Raw genomic sequence first — 18576 nt, forward strand, 5'->3', positions numbered from 1 at the left:
AAGTAGATAGAAAACAGAGCATTCAAGACATCTCGAGTTGCACCCAGTTTGACATCTACCCATATTATATCTCTTCATTTCCAATGTGTCTCTCCTCTGCCTGATGACCTCTTCCATGGAGTTAGTCGGACAACAAGTCCATTCTCGGTCCGAGGTGTATCCATTCAAATACGTTTGACGCGATCGATCCTCCGAAACAATTGCCGTTAACGACGGAGGATGTCAAACTTTTTGTGCAACTTGAGATGAAGGGGCGCTCTGTTTTCTATCTACTTGTCGAGGTCCTGAGACTCCTTTTATAGACACAACGAATGCTACATCGTTGCACAGAGCAACCATCTGCAACGTCGTCGCCTATGGAGACCTCTCGTCGTCCAACAGAGGAAAAACCATGTTCGCGTATGCAATTCATGTACAGCCTGCAGTGTTAGGAAGGTGAAATGTAGGTACATCCCAACTGAGACCTGAATCATTGCCTACCACTCCTGCAGGTAACAGCCAGCGGCCCTGCCAGCAATATCAGTACTTAGGCTTAAAGTGCACATTTCGGCCTCAGCACGAGAGTGGGCACACTTTTACTGGATCCGATGGGATCATCGCCCCCCACTCCCTGAGGTGGTACATGGACTGGATCCGATTATGTGATATGTGGCGACGCCAAGGCTTGTAAGGACCTTCGGAAGCGTTGTACGCTTCGTACACGCTTCGAAAGTATATAGTCTGGACGGTCCTTGGACCCCTTCGAAATAGGACAAGTCCTCCGTAAAATCACAGCACTGAAATGCACTCAGCGCTCTGCTAGGGGCACTGAGCTTGAACGGGCTTGGCCCCTTTCTGAACAGCCAATTATAGCGTAGGTTCATAATCAGGGAAAAGCGCCTTCTTTCCCTGAGAAGGGGTTCCAGCGGGCTTGGCGGTGCCTAGAAATTCGTCGGCCTTCCAGAGGGAAATGAGACGTCTGGAGCGGTAGGCCGACGGACTTCTAAGGAAATGAGGGTACAAGATCCAGGTGGCGCTAGGCTCTGTGTTTCTCCTGAGACACAGCCTGCTCAAGTAGCTGATGTGTCGTCCATGATTGTCCGATCGGGGTTATTGTGGCCGCGGGGAGAAGAGAAATCCACGCATGAAGGACTGTACTAAATCCCACTTGAGACAGCCTCAGATGTTAAATACCCATCAAATGCTCCAGACTCTGGAAACTTCTTTCGCAATACGGAGCTTCGAATGTTGAAACTTCGGTATCATTCGTGTCCTTTCCGAAGGAAATGACAAGGGGATCATCGAGCCAGTCCATTCCGTCCATATCAATTTGCTGATCCGGAAGTTCGATCTGTCCTGGCCGATCGTTGCCAGCGGATTGATCGATATTGTTTCCTTGATGAGCTGGTGGAACCTTCGTCGCATCCATTCGACCTTGTAAAGCGGTGAAGTTCCAAAGAAATTTCAAGGCTTCTTGATACGTGATGCCGCTGCATGAGTTCCTATACAATTCCGACACTGTACCTGGATATGAGTTACTAAAAATGAATCGCGAGGGGCTCGGAACAATAATACGAACTTTCGAGGCGACATCCTATCCAACGAAGGTAGTTAGTACTCTGGTCAAAGGATTTGCAGGCTCATAAACTCACCTACTGGCCAATACTGGCCAATCTGGCGAAGAAACAGCAACAAGAGTTTAATGTCACTGACAATGACCGGATCAGAGGCTTTTGAGGACTGCGTGAGCCCAATCTCCAGAGTCAGAACTGAAGAGCTCAAAAACACGATATAGGCGCACATCGGGTCCATCTGCTCGAAATACTGAGGGCTCCAGCTTTGAATTATTGGTACAATATCGTATGCTTTTGCCAGAATCGATTGCCAGCGTTCTTCCCGAGCTGATTCTTTAGGGCCATTTTCATCGAGCTCCAAGGATTGGGCCGCGGCGATAGAAAGGAGGAGATCAGCACTGTGATTTTGTCAACTTTCTAGACACACAATTTCGGTAGGAACCTCACCAGCCCACGAGTAGCAGCACATCTAGGCGATTGTGGTGTTCTCGTTCCGTTTCCTGGAAATGGTAGCACCTTGTCGGATTGAAGTACATGGTCGGAAGAGCCATTTTGGCAGACGCTATGTCATTCTGCAGTTCTCGTAACCGGGCCTTTGATGCTCTTGATCGGCGTCGTGAAAGTCCAAATCGATAGTCGGTAACAGCAGCCATTAACCCACAAGTCGCATAATAAAGGTGTCGGCTCCGAGTGAATGGACGCTTGAAGACTTTTGTCATTAGTTCCCAGTAACTGGTCTCCCCAAAGTCTAGATATTGGTCATCATCGCTCTCCGCAGTCTGTTGCATCACTGTACTCGAGGTCTCCGGGAACTCTGGAAGCGGGATATTCTGCACACCACAAGCCAAGCCGTGCGGGATTGATCTTGTTGGGGAATGTGAGAACTGCTCCAGCATGAGAATAAGATACTTACGCAAGGGAGTTGCAACAGGTATCTAAACACACAATGGACCACCAGATACTCCGATACTCTTCGAGGTCGGACTTTTTCTTGCCTGAGGTATTTGATGCCTGGTGTACGATGTATTCGGAGCTCCAAAGGTGAGCCATACGCGTTAGTTTTCCACACTCGGTCCATGAGTGCCAATTTAGAGATTCTGAGAGATGATGGACACAAAGAAGGAACGAACTCTTGATTTCGTCGGTACTAAAACATTTCTGAGATCCAAGAGCTTCGGCAGCACTGGCAAACTCTGTCGGCGACGGAATCCTGTCTGCGAAAGGTTGCTTGGCAAATCGAGATGAGATGGTGAACATTGCCAATTTCAGTCGTGGAGACAACGATGGTGAATCCACCTTTTGCCTCGGCTGCGATTGGTCAAAGAGAGGGAATGCCGTGTTGAAATGGTCGAAGTAGAGATCGAATCTAAGTAAGCAGAAAGTTAGTTTATTGATCTCAAGGCGTTAATGTGCTGCTCACAGGTAATATTCGGTCTCCGGTCGTAAACGAAGAGAAAATCCGTCATTGAAGGCTTTTGGAGAGGAATAGGGCCTAAAATCGAATATCTGAACCTCTGACAAAGAGGAGGGCGCATCTCCGTTACTATCTCTGGGAGAGCATGACTCTCCGCGAAGATCGAGATGATTTGGTATATCGATCGGCCATTGAGACGGGGACGTTCGTTCGTGTCTTTGCCGTTCATTAGGTTGCTGTGATTGTGTGGTAGGAGGCAAAATGCTTGAATCATTTGGCTTCATGGAGGTACTCTTTCGCGGAGGTCCTGGGCCATGTTTCAGTAAACAAACGCAGGCTGTGAGAATAGCTGACCTGGTCGTCGCTTGCGTTTGCTATACGTGCATTGAATTTTCCGCGCGACACATGCACTACAACTTGGACGGAACATATCGCCTGGAGAAAGTTACGAAAGATATCCACAGAAACCGAGAAGAAGCTCACATTTGACCTTCTTTCTGGAATACTAGGTTAGTGTCCCAGATCAACAGCAGGAATGGTTATACTCAAGCCTACATCCTACAATGATCACACACGCGAAATTGTGTCAGGCATGTAGTGGTGCTGTTTTGGACTTCAATCGTGGATAAATCTTGCTGTGAAACGAGTGGAGGATCGGGTGAATCGGGGTTTGCGAGCCCGCGGCCGAAAGAAGTCATGGCATCTCCCGTCTATGAAATGGCGGGGATGAGATGTAGGAAGAGTATTGATTGCACCTGATTTGCTATCTTGTCGAAAGTCTGAGAAATGTCGATGGGCGCTGTGGATGAGTTTGAAGAAGATGGCAAATGCCTAGCGGTGGGATTGAAAGGAAGTTGTGGTGGGAGGAGTCTTTTCCCCAGATCCCAGCATCTGCGGTGGGGGGCCCCAGACGGCGTCGAGAATTGCCGACTTTTGCCGGGAGCAGAAACAACGCCAATTTACATCCAATAAGATCATTATTTCCCGAATACACTTTGAGCTCCCCCGTATGGGCTTCAAGGCCAGCCCACTCCGGAGGAATTACGGGGACCGTCACTAAAACTCTGGCCTCCCTTCTTGTGGGCAGGTTCAGAATCTCAATTCCTCTACCCTACGTTTGCCAATCACGTGAGGAAGTTGGTTTGGCAATGTCAGAATTTGCACTTATTCAGTCTTGTTCTCTTGTTAGATAGAAAAACAACACGTTCTTTCATCTCTTCTCTAGACCCCACTGATAGACTGTGGAGTCTAGAGAAGGAATGTGTTGTTGTTCTATCTAGACAAAAAGAAGGAAGGGCGCAAGTTGCCAAGCCGAACAGCCTCACGTGACGTTGCCAAGGCAACTAGTCACGTGACTGGCCAACACCCACAGTGTATCACCCTCGCCTTTCTCGATCCAGCTTTACCCATATCCTGCCAAGCTTACAACCTGACATCAATTCCACCATGAGTCAATATGAAAACTCTCGCCTGAACGAATTCCCCAGTTGGAGCAAAGCTCCTTCCAAGAGCTGGCTCAAAGAATCTCTCCAGCCGCAATATGTCGATTTTGATGTATGGTTTACTGCGCGGCACAGGGACACCCACAACTATGATAGCCGTTTCGCTCATTCCACGAGGCTCGGCGACTCTATTTTATCAAAGAACGTTTTGAGTTCCAACAACTGCAGCTTTCACAAATCTTCGGTCACCATATGCGAAAATCAAAGTCCAGAGCCGCCCGAGATCCACGTGGATAGCCCTTTCATCCAGGGCATCTTAAATGACGAATCCCCTTCAGCATCGGGACTTTGCTTGGCATATTTTGTACGGTACTGCACTCTGAACAAGAACGAGCAGATGCTGTTGTTGGATTTGGTTGTTCAGACAAACACGGCTCAGAAAGAGCAGCAGCAAGAATCGAGAAGTGCACATTCTGATAAAAGGCCAGCTGGAGACGCCAAACAACCATCACGCAAGAAGGGACGAACCATTCGCAGAGAGCATAAACATGGATTTGACGATGAAGTTTCAGACGACTTTGAGTCATTCTTCCGTCTCTAGGTTTTCCATCGAGATACACGGAAGCGAGCACAATCGCGAATCCAGTGTTGTCAGGAGTCGCCTCCCATAACTCCGCCTCCGACTCCCTCACCCCTTCAAGGCGGCAGGCGCCTCTGTCCCAACGCCTCTCAACTACTTTTATATCTCAGGGAACCTTCCTAAATGCGAAGCTAGTATTGTTATAAGGAATATCTCGGGAGAACGACAACCCACAGCGACTTGCGTTCCACAGCAACATTGCTAAACACCCATCGGGCCTAGTTGTGCGGTCGTTGTACGCGTGATGGAAAGATACCCTGAACACCCTCCATTTCCCTAGGGGTTTGAAGTACCTTTCCATCTACTTTGCTTCCCTCACATAGTTGGCGTTTTTTGGTGCTCTTTCAACGATGTCGTTGACCCCTTATAACGAAAGACCTTTTCATTCGTCTTTCTACGCCTTTTTGTGTTCGACATTGGTATTGTGACGTGTCAAACCCTCTCTGCCGCCTATGTAGCCTGTCTATCGCTTCTGGAATCCACCTGACGACCTCTTCATGCGTTCGCAAGAGCCTAGAACAAACGACAAGATGAGATCAAAGAACTGACGGCAAAAGTATCATTCCAGTCGAGAGCACGACTTAGAACAAGCGGGATGGATGAAGTTTCGGACGAGTTGATCGATGAAGCAAATCCTTTCGTAATGGCAAACGTGGCTGTCGTTGTGAACGACATCGGCCAAGGAGATCGCGGACGAAATGATCTCCGAAGTTATTCATTGCCGGACAGCTCAAGTAATAAATCTGGCTATCGATGGTCTCCGTTTCGACAAGATTTTGTCACCAATAAAGTCGAGTATAAGAAGTTTATCAATCTGGGTTGTAGCGGGCTGGTACATGGACATCTCTCTCTCTACCTGTGTCTCCCAATCGAAATCTGAATCTGAGGTATAGTAAGACCTTCATCGAATGTAAAGATTTCAAATTTTTGTCTTGTCAAAAATTCCAATGCTCGCAGTATAAGAGTGGCCAACAGATACACCCACCTTCGAACATCCCTTAGGACCTATTCCGCGTGGTAAAGGTAACGAACATTCCCGACTGTTTAGCAAACCACCAGGTTTTCACATCCCACGTCGGCTTATCCGATGCCCATTCGAGGTGGAACTGGCGCAGGATCTGAGGAATGAATTTCCCCATCTCCATGATTGAGATGTTCTTACCAATACAGGTTCTTACTCCACTTCCAAACTATTTCATAGTGTGTTAACAGGTCAAAATTCTTGTATAGCTTAAGGGGGAAAGGGGAAAAAAGGGAGGTGGGGGTTTCTTAAACTTACCGTAAGGAGATGGCGTTCCATGTTTTGGACATCACAGTTAGACTCAGACTGAATCCAGCGCTCTGGCCGGAATTGATCGGCATCGGTGCCAAAAATGGTTTTGTCACGATGAATCACTGCAGCATTTACACCAACAATGGTACCAGCTGGAAGATACTGGTTGCAGAGTTCTACTCCTCCCTCTGGGACGATTCGTTCCAAAGGATAGGATACTCCAGGATGCATTCGCATGGCTTCCTTGAGACATATTTGCCTAGTTACTCGTATTTAGTCATTCAAAGTATCAATGCGACATGGAGTTGTATAACTCACAGATATGGCAGCTCAAGACTCTCGGCAAATGTAACGAACCGTGACAGCTTTCCAGCCTTGTCGGCTTCGTCGATCTCCTGTTGGAGCTTTTCGTAAACCCGACGATCACGTATCACGTAATAGAAGACAGCTCTGAGGGAGATGGCTGTTGTGTCACTTCCGGCTAGCCTGTATGGTCCATTAGTACAATTTGATTCCGTTTGGCATGCATCCAGGGCTTACAAATTGTTCATCAAATGGTTCATCATGTCGCGGGTGCTTATCCGACTCCCTCCACTCTTTTCTTGTCCGCGTAGATAGGCCAAAAAATCTGCCCTCTTGTCGGAAGACTCTGAATCTCGTTCATCATATTCCGCGAGACATTTCAGTACCATCTAGAGGCAAATGCAGTCATTAGGACAAAGCTGAGGAGGATTGGTGATGGAAATTCTTACCCTTGTAGCCGTCGCCACTGGGTCGGGCGCATGGGGCGCCAGTCGACTTCTGATGTTCATCAAAGTCATGTTGCCCAGAAGGAATCGATGAAGAAAGGGGATCTGTCCCACGATGCCGGCGTAGAAGAGGCCAAAGTCGATCCCTTCAATCATGTTTTCGATATCCCTTCGTTCCTCCATGAACCCAAACCTTGAACTGAATGTGATTGCTCCAATGGCGTCGAACGCGTACCACTGCAGCCATGTTCCCAGGTCAACAGGCTTCCCCACGAGATCAGTCATTGCGTCGCTGAAAATCTGACTGCATGGGTCCACGAGATGTTCTAATGTGCGGATTGAGCTCATAGAGAACTTTTGTGCCACAGGCCTTTTGAGCCCTTTATGATATTCCGGATCCCTAGTCGAAAACATGCTGTCCATGACTTCGCCCTCGTATGGCGTGGCTAGTGTGGTGTAAAAGTTTGACTGTCGTCCATCTGAGCAATCCGAACATTAAACAGCAAGAGCCCAACCGACCTTCATATATTTGCTACCAATGCCATATATGACTGGTATGACGGACGGATCCGAGATATCAACCACATTTGGAGCCGTTCGAACAATCCGGCCGTATTTCTTGTGCAGTTTTCTGTAGTTCTCATGCGCATTTCCACTCCATACCAGGCTTACACGCCACAAGTTGGTGAATCGGGCAAGTCTCGGGCCAGGAATTTTTTGAAGGCCTCGTCTGAACGCAAGCCTGGTAGCATTGAGCGCATACAACACAATCGAGCAAGCGCATATTGTAAGAAGAGTTGGCACGCCGAGCCGAGGAAAATTCATATCGACTGCAGATACCAAAATGAGGTCTTCGGGCCCAAGCAGGAGCAGGATGGCAACGACTCTCAGACGATTCTGTCAAGTCAGCTATTCACCCCATTCAGAAGCGCTTGCTCCTTAGAAAACTTAGAGAAAAGCCATCTCACCAACTATGCTGCCGCAACACGTTTCACGCGCCTGAAAGGCAAATTTGCTTCGATGGCCCCCTCCATATATTTCAGTGCCCCATCTCGAGCCTCGCACTTTTTTCACCATAGTAGACGGAGTCGTATATGCGCCCTGCGCCCGGCACGGGATCTCTTCGTCCCCCTCGAGATCTTCTTCGTATTTCTCCAAACTGCAAGGTGATGCGGTAGAAACTAGGGGCCCGCGCGGAGCACCTCAACCCCCCGTCGAATTTTTTCCAGGCGAAGTGGGCCGGAGAAACCTCATGGTGGGCCGGAGGATCTGCTCACGTATTCACATAATTACTCCGGACATACCTGCATGGAGGCATTCCGCTGCATAGGGCAAGGGCATCCTGAGCATTTTTCATGACAGGACAATGACAACACAATCTCCAAGCCGATTAACTGCCACGAGTTAAGTATGACAAAACTTTCAGAAATCAAAAACAACGCCTCAAAGATTCAGCTGGAGAGGCTTTCTTTTGTATATTTTGAACATGAGGACCTTAATGCATTTGAGAAATTTGCTGCCGACTTTGGGCTTGTGGAAGCATGGCGCGGCAAGGAAGTAATCCTATATCGAGGCTATGGAAGGGATCAGTTTTGCTATGTTGCTCGCAAAGCTGGCCCAGGAGGAACGAAATTCGGCGGGCCTGCATTCGTTGCTCAGACTCAGGCTGATTTGGACAAAGCCGCGGCTCTTGAAGGGGCACAGTTGAACAGTCTTGACCCATTTCCTGGTGGTGGCCGGCAGGTTACATTGAAGACCCCAGCAGGATTTTACCTCCACATAATCTTCGGGCAGGAGGATAGGCCAGCCGCCAACACGGCCCCTTCAAGAGTAGTCGAGAATCAAGGGCCATTGAATGGCAGCATTAACAAGCGGAGATTCGGTGAGTCTCTCAAACACAGATCTAGATATCATCACGACACTAACTAATACCAAGGAGAGTTCCAACGATATGTGTCAGGGCCAGCGCTAGTCCACAAACTGGGGCATTGTGGTTACAATGTTGGCAACTGGGACGAAGAGGTAGAGTGGTATTGTTCTCAATTCAATATCGTTCCTTCGGACGTTCAGTACAGCCCAAAGAACCCAGATCTCGATGTGATCACCTTTCTGCATCTGGACCTGGGAGAGCGATATTCGGATCACCATTCTCTTTTCCTGGCGCGCGCCATGCCTGGAGAGCATAATCATATGCATCACACCTCTTACGAAGTGGAAGATTTTGATACCCAGCTGCTTGGACACCAATGGCTTGCAAATAAAGGTCACTACGCTTTGTGGGGGGTTGGAAGACACATTCTTGGCTCTCAAATTTTCGACTACTGGAGGGATCCCAGTGGATTCACTATTGAGCACTACGCAGATGGAGATCTGGTCAATATCCACACAGGAACACAGAGAAGCGCTGCCGGAGCCTTCGCAGTTTGGGGCCCAGAGATACCCAAGGACTTCTCAGCAGATGGAACCAAATTCCACAGAGCCAATTCTACGTCCGATGCATCGGAAAGTGTCAAGTTCACAGCTACCAACGGTGAGGCTGCAAAAGTAGGGTAAATTAGATGTATGCACGTTTGGTATAAAATCATAGTCTAGCTACGAACATGATCACGTCAACACCAAGAACAAAAATATTGTCAAGTAACTCTCTAGAACTTGCAATCTTTCATGAAGTAAAGCAGTCTTTTGTGACGGCGCGATGGCGACATACTGCGTCTTGCTTGCAGTTGGTTTGTGATTTCGTATCATGTTCATAAAGGCCAATTCAGTTTCGCTAGAAAGGACAGTGAACACATTGACAGTGATTCTACAAGAGCTGCTGGATCGTAAACTCAGTAATGTTGTTCGCATTTCGTACTATCGTGTCTCGACATGATTTTTGGCAGAGCACCTTTCCCTAGATACGCATGTTACTCCGTTGCAACGGAAGGCTACGTCCACGACCGTATCCAGTGGCATGCAGCGCGAGGTAAAAGCCGGTCATATAGTGGAAATACGGAGTAACGTGTAATGACTTCAGTGGAAAGATCTTGAAACGGTCAAACTCAGTCCCTAATACCCATATATTGGATCCCGTATTTATTTATCTTGTCACAAAACCCTAGTTCTTTGGAACTATCTCCTACATTACAAGGCTATTGATAGCTGGATATGAAGTTGACGGCCTAGTAGCGCCGGATGGGAACCTACCTAGATACCCCCCTCAATTCGAGCTTTGGAAACGACGAGAATGAAAAGATGTGATACATTGGAATGCTCTATCTTTCTGTCCACTGGGCGGACAACGAGAATCCCTATATACCTGTCAAGGCCGTTGACCTCGTCGCCACCCCCTTTTCCAAGAAGAATGTGGCTAAGATTCGGCGGCTTCTGTCCAAGACCACGAAATCATCTGTGCCAGCACAAATTACATAAAACCTGCAAAAGAAGCAGATATGAATAGTATGGGACCTCAGCCTGAAGCGGAGTGTCTTGATAACGTTTGCTGCTTCTCGTTTCCGTAGACTCTGTGATGCGGTATAAGCCACGATGAGCACTGGTAGAATCGTTAATGTTTCTGTGGTGGAGTATAATACCTCTCTCTCTAATAGGATTTTTCTAGAATCCGCCATACTAGCTTAAGGATGGGGATGTTGTCGAAATTGAAATTACTCCCATTAGGGTTCTCACGAACAAGATGGTCCTCGTGAAATGAATTTTCTTCGAATGAAACACTTTGGTAGCGGTCAATTATGGCGCCAATTGACTGTAGAAATCTTTGTGATAAACCAAGAATATTTGCCAATTTAGATAGATTCTGGCAATGGGGTGTCCTCCATGCTGTTCCATGCATCTTATGACGCTCAATGTCCATCAGTTCCTAGCATCGACTTCGCTTTTCTCACCTGAAAATCTACCTGATCGAGTGAGGATGCTTGGGAGAAAATGATAAAATCTGGTCGAACCAGTACATAACGCGTTCGAGGTCCAAATCTTTTGAGAAAGGCAGTTGGGTCATAGCCCGGAATAAGATTCATGCCATCAACACGCACATCACTGTCGATGCAAGCATAATACTGCTTCAGCCCGGGATGCGAGACTGTGCTGCTGGGAACCCTGTTGAATGAGATCGCCATGATTTCGGGATAAATCAGCATTGGGGAATCTAATGATTGAAGAATTGTTTGCCACTTGGAAAACTCCAATTCCTCAAGCTGATTGCCAACAAATAGCAGAGCGAGTGCGAATCCATGGTTCCAGAAAAGTTCGTCCGAGAGCATCTTAGGCGTTGCATTTGTTGGCCCCTCCTGTTGGACCCATATTTGCGCTATCTTACCGCCTCCCTGGAAGTCAAGAAGAAAGTTGCCTCTTTTAGCATATCTCAATCCTTCCGAGTCGTCCAAAAGCCAGCGAAGGAAAGGATCTCTGATGACAGAATATTTGAGAAGCTTGTTCCCAATCCTCGTCAGCTCAGCCATCACCCACGACTTGTTGCGAAGTAGACGGCCATTTTGCATCGTCATTTGGCTGGCCTGATCTACGCCTCGTCGACGCTCTTGGGACCAGACATTCAGAAGCTCCTTGACCTGGTCGCCGTTTTGGAAACGTCCCGGTTGCAGCAGAAGGCCCATTCGCCAAGAGAGCGCAAAAGCGTCGCGAACGCCATTGGCAATACCTTGTGCTCCGAAAGGAGGAAAGACATGGGCAGCATCTCCAATCAAAAGCATGCGATTATCGAACCATCGGTTGACGACTTTGTGCGTGAATCTGAAAACCGCGATTAGCCTACGGGTAAAATTGAAGAAAATGAAGACCAGGAGTACGCACAGAACTGCTTGACAGCGTATGATTTTAACACAATCCCACGGGAATTCCACGATGTCTGCTTTCAGTGTTGATCCATTCCTGGATTTGATCAGAAACAGAAAGGTATAGTATCAACAATGGTGCTGACCGTAAACGTTTTGAAGGTATTCTCAAATGTGGGAGCACCTGGGCTTTCAGATCTTCCTCTAGGTCCACTGGATAGCGTCCTGCGGGTAACTCATACTCGAATCTGGTTCACATCTGCTTAGCAGTTGAGAAACTCTCGCCGAAGAGCCAACTCACCTCCAATATTTCCCATCTGCTGGCCCAAACCTTCCCGCCGCCACTGGCATTGTAGGGTGGTTGCAGAAGCTAACATCAAGCATTAATTGACATTACGGGAGAAATCCAAATGTAGCTCACTGGAACCCAGGTGGCCAAAAGAGATCCCAAAGCTCCTTAGGTTTGTAACCGAGCTGCCAAACTGCGAAATCTGGATGTGAGCTCGGTGTAGGCATTGAGATGAGCAAATTTGCAGCTACCCATGTTGCTTCGTACTCATGTCTGCGTTTATTGTTAGATGGATGCTCTGACTGTCCCCGAGTGCACTTACTGTCCCACAACTTGCTTGATTCCCCGTCCCTCAAGGAAATGTTTGCGAACTACTCCTCGCTTGCCATCGGCACCGACCAAGAACTTACCCTTTAGTTTTTCTGTCGATCCGTCTTTTGTCTTATACGACGCTGCCACCGAGTCTTCGAATTCATTGCAGGAGATCACCTCACACTCTGTTTTCAATGTCGCAAACTCTGATGCGTTGACCAAGTTGCGCATGGCTTCCTCTTTGAAAAGAATTAGCGGATCTTCACCGTCTGAAGCATGTTTGCAGACCTAATTTAGGTTGAAAAATTACAAGTCCCATAGAGACACCCTGATCAATGTGATCGAAATTGTGGTCCAACGTGAGAAACGGCTCGGACGTGAAAACCCCATAATGGAAATTGAGATCTCGAACGGCTTTGATATAGTCCTGTTAGCTTCCAATCTTCACCATAACCAACAGACGGCTCACGTTGTCCAATATGTTGAAATTCTTGACTCGTGACCCCAAGTAATTGAAATATGCGAACAGTGTCCCCGGATAGGGCAATTGCTCTGGGATCTTTACATATGTCCTTGCTAGCTTCCAGAAGAACACACTATGTGCGTGGTAAGCCAATGTAATAGATTCAAATCCCTGACCCTTTGTAACGTACTTTGATCCGGCGACGAGATAGAGCTAGTGCGAGACCCAAGCCGCTCGGGCCTGCACCGACAATGATTACTTCTGTCTGAGCCATCATTGCGCTAAATCCTTTTTGGTCAGTAATGTAAGAGAATAAGCTGGGAGCAGATACATTGTTGTTGAAAAATGGTTGTAACTACGCGTTAAAAAGCAGACAAACCTTGGTACAAGGCTAGCTAGCAGTCGGGCTGTCGGAGGAACAAAAAAATTTAGTCGATTCCCGATCTTTCGTGTTCCACAGGCCGCTTTTACTAGCAATGTCAGGCAATGGCCTACCCCCCCGGGATTCAAGTGACAGGGATTCCGGTTGGGATAACTACCCCAATGTGGCGTGACTCCGAAATAATTTGAAGAGGACATGGTTTCCGGAAAAATGCACGGAGTAACCAGTCTCTCACGGAGCACCGCTGCGGAGGAATCAATGTCTTTGCCACTGCAATCGTTGTCTGGCAGGCGAAACTTCGACACGATTCTGTAGCTGACTTGAACATCTCTGTCATTCGGCTCCCGGTATTTGCAAGTACTGAAATCCTGCGGGGACGACCACAGTGAACATATAACATCGAAGAAGCCAGCAAACCTTTCGCGGAGAATATTGGGACAGTTCTTTTTGAATCCGTGTACTCGCAAGCGATCGTTAAGTAATCCCACACTCATCAGCAAACACAACCATCCTCGTATGATCACAGCGAAGCCATAGTGGCACCATGTCTCTTGTTGACCAAGACATGTCTTCCTGGTTATGTTGTAACAGCTTGTCCGTTCACGAACAGTCCATTCCGAGCTTCCATGCAAGCATCGGCACACATAATCCTCATGCAATTTGACCTCGGCCACGATGGGAATGCTTTGCATGAAGATCCTCAACAGGCGCATCAACATGATAGTTCATCGTCTCCTTTAGATCCCAGGAACCAGCACAAAATACAAGCTAGAGCACTGAATGGTGCAGCAATGATATAGATCACTCTGATGGAATCTGCATAGGCCCGCTTGAGCCCAACGATACCCAGTTCGATAATTGCGGGGGTAGCCCCCGGGATCTTTGAAAGAGCTGTTGTGTCACCGCCAGCAAGAGCTTGGATGAATGCCGGCAGAGAACATGCAGGAAGTCCGGCCCTCAGAGCTGCCTTGCCGATGTGGCTAGGAATGTTGACCGCGAGTCTTGAATTAGGCGTCGCAGCATAGATAGCAGTGGCGATAAGCGCACGTGGAGTAGGCAACCGAATACCAGTGATGATGAGAGTAAGAGGAGGCGCGGAATCCGGCGCCGGATATTGCGGCAAAGGCCATTTGCTTGACGCCCTGAGTTGGCTGAATAATTGTCCATCCGATTATGACGATGGTCAGGAGAGCATATCCACACAATAATGGTTCTCGAATCGTTCGGAACTTTTGCACAAGCCCAGCCCCAAAACAGTGTAGAGACAATGCCACCAACCCAATATGGCTGGGAGCGAACGACTAATTTAAATGGATCTGATGTGACTAGCGTTCCATTCCTATTTTTTGAGAATAGTTAGCTTATCATCTTCATTATATTCTTAGGAAGAGAGGGGAACTACATCACTGGATAGAAGACCATGTAAGAGAAAAGGATACCCTCGATAAAAATCAAGGCCACACAGAGAGCGAAAGTTCGACCTGCTGCTTTCCGTCACGAACGAGCTCATGATGAAGGACTCCGGCTTTGTTTACCTTCCACTCGTACAGCCCAAAGCAGATGAGGAGAACAACATCAATAATCAGTATCGTTAAAACATGAACATTAGACCAGGCGAATAAGCCATCACCTAGACCGAGGCCTGAAAGGAAGAGTGTTAAACCAGCTGTAAGAAGTGCAGCCCCAGCAAGATCCAGGTGGCGTAGCTTTTGCTAGAATGAGAGGTGATCGAGTCGCGTGTGTCTCTTAGTGGTCTGTAGCCAACGAAGAGCCTAATGGCAGTGGGTCCCCAGAGACCTACTTGAATCCACTAGAGAGCCACGTCAGTACTAGCTGTCACGGTCTGAAATGAGGTGCATACATAAAATTTTCGCCAGCCGTTCTGGGTATCAGCTTTTATCAGAGCACCCATAGTGAGAGATGATGTTATGGATGCCATACTGGCCAATGTTCACCATTCCTCGTGCCACTACAACAGCTTGATTAGCTCATGCCGGAGACTCGATGCAATATTTCTCAACTTAGAGGGTCTCCATCTCCTAGGTAGAATCTCACTGGGCACAGCGTATGCCAAAGGAACAGAAGAAACCCCACCCCAATCAGAGTTTGAGCAGCAATCAGCCGGTAAATATTGCCGAAGCCAGGTGCGATGGCCGACCCGATGAGAGAGGTAATGGAAGAATCAACAAGTAACGTCTTGCGACTTTGGACGGGATCCGAGGTAGGCGATATAACCGGCCCCAGCACTGCTTGGACGACTGAAAGCGAATTGGGAACCCCAGTCTGAGCCTGAGTGTCGTTGAGGCTGATTCCGATATAAGAAAGCTATCCTTGAGTGAGCTTTCGAGGCCAAAGCGGATGATGTATCCCTGAAACTTACGACTGCCGGAGGTCCTTGTAGAGCGAAGACCTGAATAAAGTTCGGGATAAACATGGCAAGAATAGCAACATAAGTCCGGGCATGAAGCTCAGGTTCTTCTTCATTGTCGTCGTAGACCAGGTTACGGTCATTAGTTACAATATTCTCGACATATTTCTCACTGGACACGACTACTTTAAGGGGTGATGTTTGCACTGGTGGGCTCTCTTTGCCCACGATACCGTCCGCGACAGCGTTGATAGTCATATTGACAATAGCTTCGAGTAGTAAGGAATGAAAATGGGGGAACAACTCAAATGCTTGTCGAGTCCAATATCCCTCGGCGGAGAGCAATGTTTTATCAAAACTTGACTCCGAGATGCTATCGGAAACCCACGAAAGGCCGTACGGGCACTGGGATAGATTAACTGTTTCGGACTGCTTTTCAGAGGACTGGAGCTCGTGAGGGATTATATTGATAGACTGTGGAGTCTAGAGAAGGAATGTGTTGTTGTTGATCTATCTAAGAGAGCAAGACGAAAAGAAGGGCGCAAGTTGCCAAGCCAAACAGCCTCACGTGACGTTGCCAAGGCAACCAGTCACGTGACTGGCCAACAGGGAAGAGGGTTAGCCCCCTTCGCCTAGGCTGGAATTTCGTGCGCTCAGGTAATCTAGAAACAGTGAATTGATTAAGGCGGGGATGCAAGATCAAAAGCCCAATCAGATATCTCGTCCACAGTTGCGGAAAACGGGATTGATTCCTCCGCCCAATGTTCCGAGATTGCCAGATTGCTCCGGTGGCTTCGGTTAGCTTCCTCGGCTTCAAACATTCTGTCTATGATTGGCTCTCACACCTTTTTAAAGCTGGTGGTCTCCATAGAGAAGAGTATGATGAACACACAAGCTGAAAAGCCTGGGGATATCTCCACAATCATCGGGTACAGAGGTTGCGAGTGTTGTGACACCTAGGTTTAAGGTTGTCTAGAGCGGCCGTATTGCCCTGACTGCCGAGCGGACTCTGACCAGGAACAAGCGGAAAGCCGAGATAAGCGGAGACATAGTGTCCGAGAGTACGAGTAGACATGCTGGTAGAGACGAGCTTCTGCTCTTCTCATCCCCACTAGTCATCTGAGTGTTGTTACAAGATCTGTTCTCGTGCTGTAATGGCCGACTTGGTTTCCGACAAGAGGAGCACGTCCTCCAAACTCAACTATCTACGTATGCTTGGGGTGCGCATTACCTACTCCGGAAGGTAGATCACAGGAGGCTACCCTGCCTTTTGCTCATTGGAGATCAGCAATCCTCGCCGCAAGATTATCCTCCAGGCTGGTTCAGCTTTGACTCCAAAGAAGGATCGAATCAGCCGTTCCACTTTCTTCTGTCGAACAAGGTTTACGTTTGGAGATGGTCTGACATGTGGATAACTGATCATACCAGGAGTTGTTGTACCGGTAGTTCTGCGACAGTTCATGGGACATGGGGTGGCAACGAGGTCAGCAACCTTGACAAGGATATAAGGACCCGTTTTGCCCCTATAGTTAACAGGCGTTCAACATATCTCAGATTGCACCCCGTTTGACAGCTGCATATTGTTGGATGCATGAAGGTTGGAAGCGTTCTTCGCTTGGTCGTGTTCGCTAATTTGCGTAGACGTAGCTCACCGACCGTAAGCCTTTCTGGTCGACCAGGATAGAACTCTTTGAAGGTTGTATGAATGGCTTTGGCGACAAGGTTGTTCTGCGCCCCAATGAGCAGGCTCTGTGGCCAAGGCTGCGCTGGGAGAAGAGCTATCACATCGGGGCAGGAAGGCTAAGAGTACCATGTGAGGAGGGAAAAAAACAAGGTTCTTTAGTACCAAGCGGAAGAGAAGATGCTGATATAGGTATCAGGGATGTTCGAAGTTCTTTATTTCCCCCTTTCATAGCTTTTTGTTGTCGTTTGTCGTGCCTCGACTTCTTAGAGGTCGGAACAATGTACAGTGCTTCATCGAATTTGCCGCCTGTACAGATGACCTCTGTTTCGCTCTCTCTGTCGTTCGAAGGGGCAACGAGATCGCAGAACTCCTTTTGTCTTTTCTGCAAGATCTCGTTTTGGTGTCGGAGCTGTTCCACAGTGCTCTCATGAATTTCCTCTTAGGCATGTGGCTCGTGGTGTTCCCCGCAGAAGCCAAACAATTTCCCCAACTTCCCTATGTGTGTGTCCCTTTTGTCACGCATCCTTTGTTGGGCGTGTCGATCTCTTGCCCTTCTTTTTCTCCGATGACAGGTGTTGTTGAAAGCACAGTCGAAGGCGTCAGATAGCACTTCAGCTGCGATATTTCATGGTGGTCAGTCGTATTTCGTTACTCACGCTCCAGAAAATCTGTAATTCAAGCAATGTAATTCATTTTGGCGTGCCTGCAATCTTCACAGATTCGTTTTTACTGTAGATAAGTTTTTCCATGCCATCATGAATTCCAGCTGTTATCATTTTTTTCACGCCATGAAACTTCCCTATACGTGTTTAACGGATTAGACGAATCATTTCTATATTTGAGCCTGCAGAACCGACCATTGTCAAAATCATCCACGACTTCGCGAAAATCATGGTCGTTGCACACTAGCGATGCCTCCAACGAAATTCCCTTGGCCAGCCAAGTTCTGAGGGGCGCTTCAATCTGCCATTTTTTTAGAGATGCCCGCAGACCATCTAGTGTTGGGACATACCGGCTTTCTATAAGCAGCAATTATAACGTACACCCCTTTTGGATGCAAAGATCCTAGCCCCGCTAGTCGAACACAACGTCCACTCCCGTGCCATTGGTTAAGGATTTTGTCTCAGCCATGATATTCACCAAGCCCAGATAAAGGCGACGTTTAAGGCACGAAGCAGTGGCCTGCATAGGGACTTCCTGGAGCCGGCATTTCATTCGCGAGA

The 18576-nt window shown here is 48.0% G+C and overlaps 7 protein-coding genes across 7 annotated transcripts; 2 read left to right on the plus strand and 5 right to left on the minus strand.

The window, feature by feature from the left end:
* Nucleotides 1–1165: 1165 nt before the first annotated feature.
* Z518_08889 (uncharacterized protein) lies at nt 1166–3251 on the minus strand (the record flags this gene model as incomplete). Its single annotated transcript, XM_013412846.1, has 6 exons — nt 1166–1503; nt 1559–1573; nt 1632–1951; nt 2001–2417; nt 2467–2919; nt 2974–3251. The coding sequence occupies 6 exons, from the start codon at nt 3249–3251 to the stop codon at nt 1166–1168; spliced, it is 1821 nt and encodes a 606-aa protein (XP_013268300.1).
* Nucleotides 3252–4413: 1162 nt separating this feature from the next.
* Z518_08890 (uncharacterized protein) lies at nt 4414–5010 on the plus strand (the record flags this gene model as incomplete). Its single annotated transcript, XM_013412847.1, has 1 exon — nt 4414–5010. The coding sequence occupies one exon, from the start codon at nt 4414–4416 to the stop codon at nt 5008–5010; it is 597 nt and encodes a 198-aa protein (XP_013268301.1).
* A 1037-nt stretch (nt 5011–6047) lies between these two features.
* On the minus strand, nt 6048–7356 carry Z518_08891 (uncharacterized protein; the record flags this gene model as incomplete). Its single annotated transcript, XM_013412848.1, has 5 exons — nt 6048–6239; nt 6329–6581; nt 6641–6808; nt 6863–7014; nt 7075–7356. 5 exons carry the CDS (start codon nt 7354–7356, stop codon nt 6048–6050), a joined length of 1047 nt encoding a protein of 348 aa, XP_013268302.1.
* Nucleotides 7357–8481: 1125 nt separating this feature from the next.
* Nucleotides 8482–9624, plus strand: Z518_08892 (uncharacterized protein; the record flags this gene model as incomplete). The annotated part of the gene is made up of 2 exons (XM_013412849.1): nt 8482–8953; nt 9008–9624. 2 exons carry the CDS (start codon nt 8482–8484, stop codon nt 9622–9624), a joined length of 1089 nt encoding a protein of 362 aa, XP_013268303.1.
* A 1286-nt stretch (nt 9625–10910) lies between these two features.
* On the minus strand, nt 10911–13193 carry Z518_08893 (uncharacterized protein; the record flags this gene model as incomplete). The annotated part of the gene is made up of 9 exons (XM_013412850.1): nt 10911–11814; nt 11875–11952; nt 12002–12103; nt 12157–12225; nt 12277–12417; nt 12467–12695; nt 12745–12870; nt 12926–13052; nt 13110–13193. The coding sequence occupies 9 exons, from the start codon at nt 13191–13193 to the stop codon at nt 10911–10913; spliced, it is 1860 nt and encodes a 619-aa protein (XP_013268304.1).
* A 1765-nt stretch (nt 13194–14958) lies between these two features.
* Nucleotides 14959–15213, minus strand: Z518_08894 (uncharacterized protein; the record flags this gene model as incomplete). The annotated part of the gene is made up of 2 exons (XM_013412851.1): nt 14959–15111; nt 15163–15213. 2 exons carry the CDS (start codon nt 15211–15213, stop codon nt 14959–14961), a joined length of 204 nt encoding a protein of 67 aa, XP_013268305.1.
* Nucleotides 15214–15317: 104 nt separating this feature from the next.
* Z518_08895 (uncharacterized protein) lies at nt 15318–15927 on the minus strand (the record flags this gene model as incomplete). Its single annotated transcript, XM_013412852.1, has 2 exons — nt 15318–15626; nt 15682–15927. 2 exons carry the CDS (start codon nt 15925–15927, stop codon nt 15318–15320), a joined length of 555 nt encoding a protein of 184 aa, XP_013268306.1.
* Nucleotides 15928–18576: the final 2649 nt, after the last annotated feature.

This window comes from Rhinocladiella mackenziei, assembly GCF_000835555.1.
Source record: "Rhinocladiella mackenziei CBS 650.93 unplaced genomic scaffold supercont1.7, whole genome shotgun sequence".
In the NCBI taxonomy this organism is placed as follows: Eukaryota; Fungi; Ascomycota; class Eurotiomycetes; order Chaetothyriales; family Herpotrichiellaceae; genus Rhinocladiella; species Rhinocladiella mackenziei.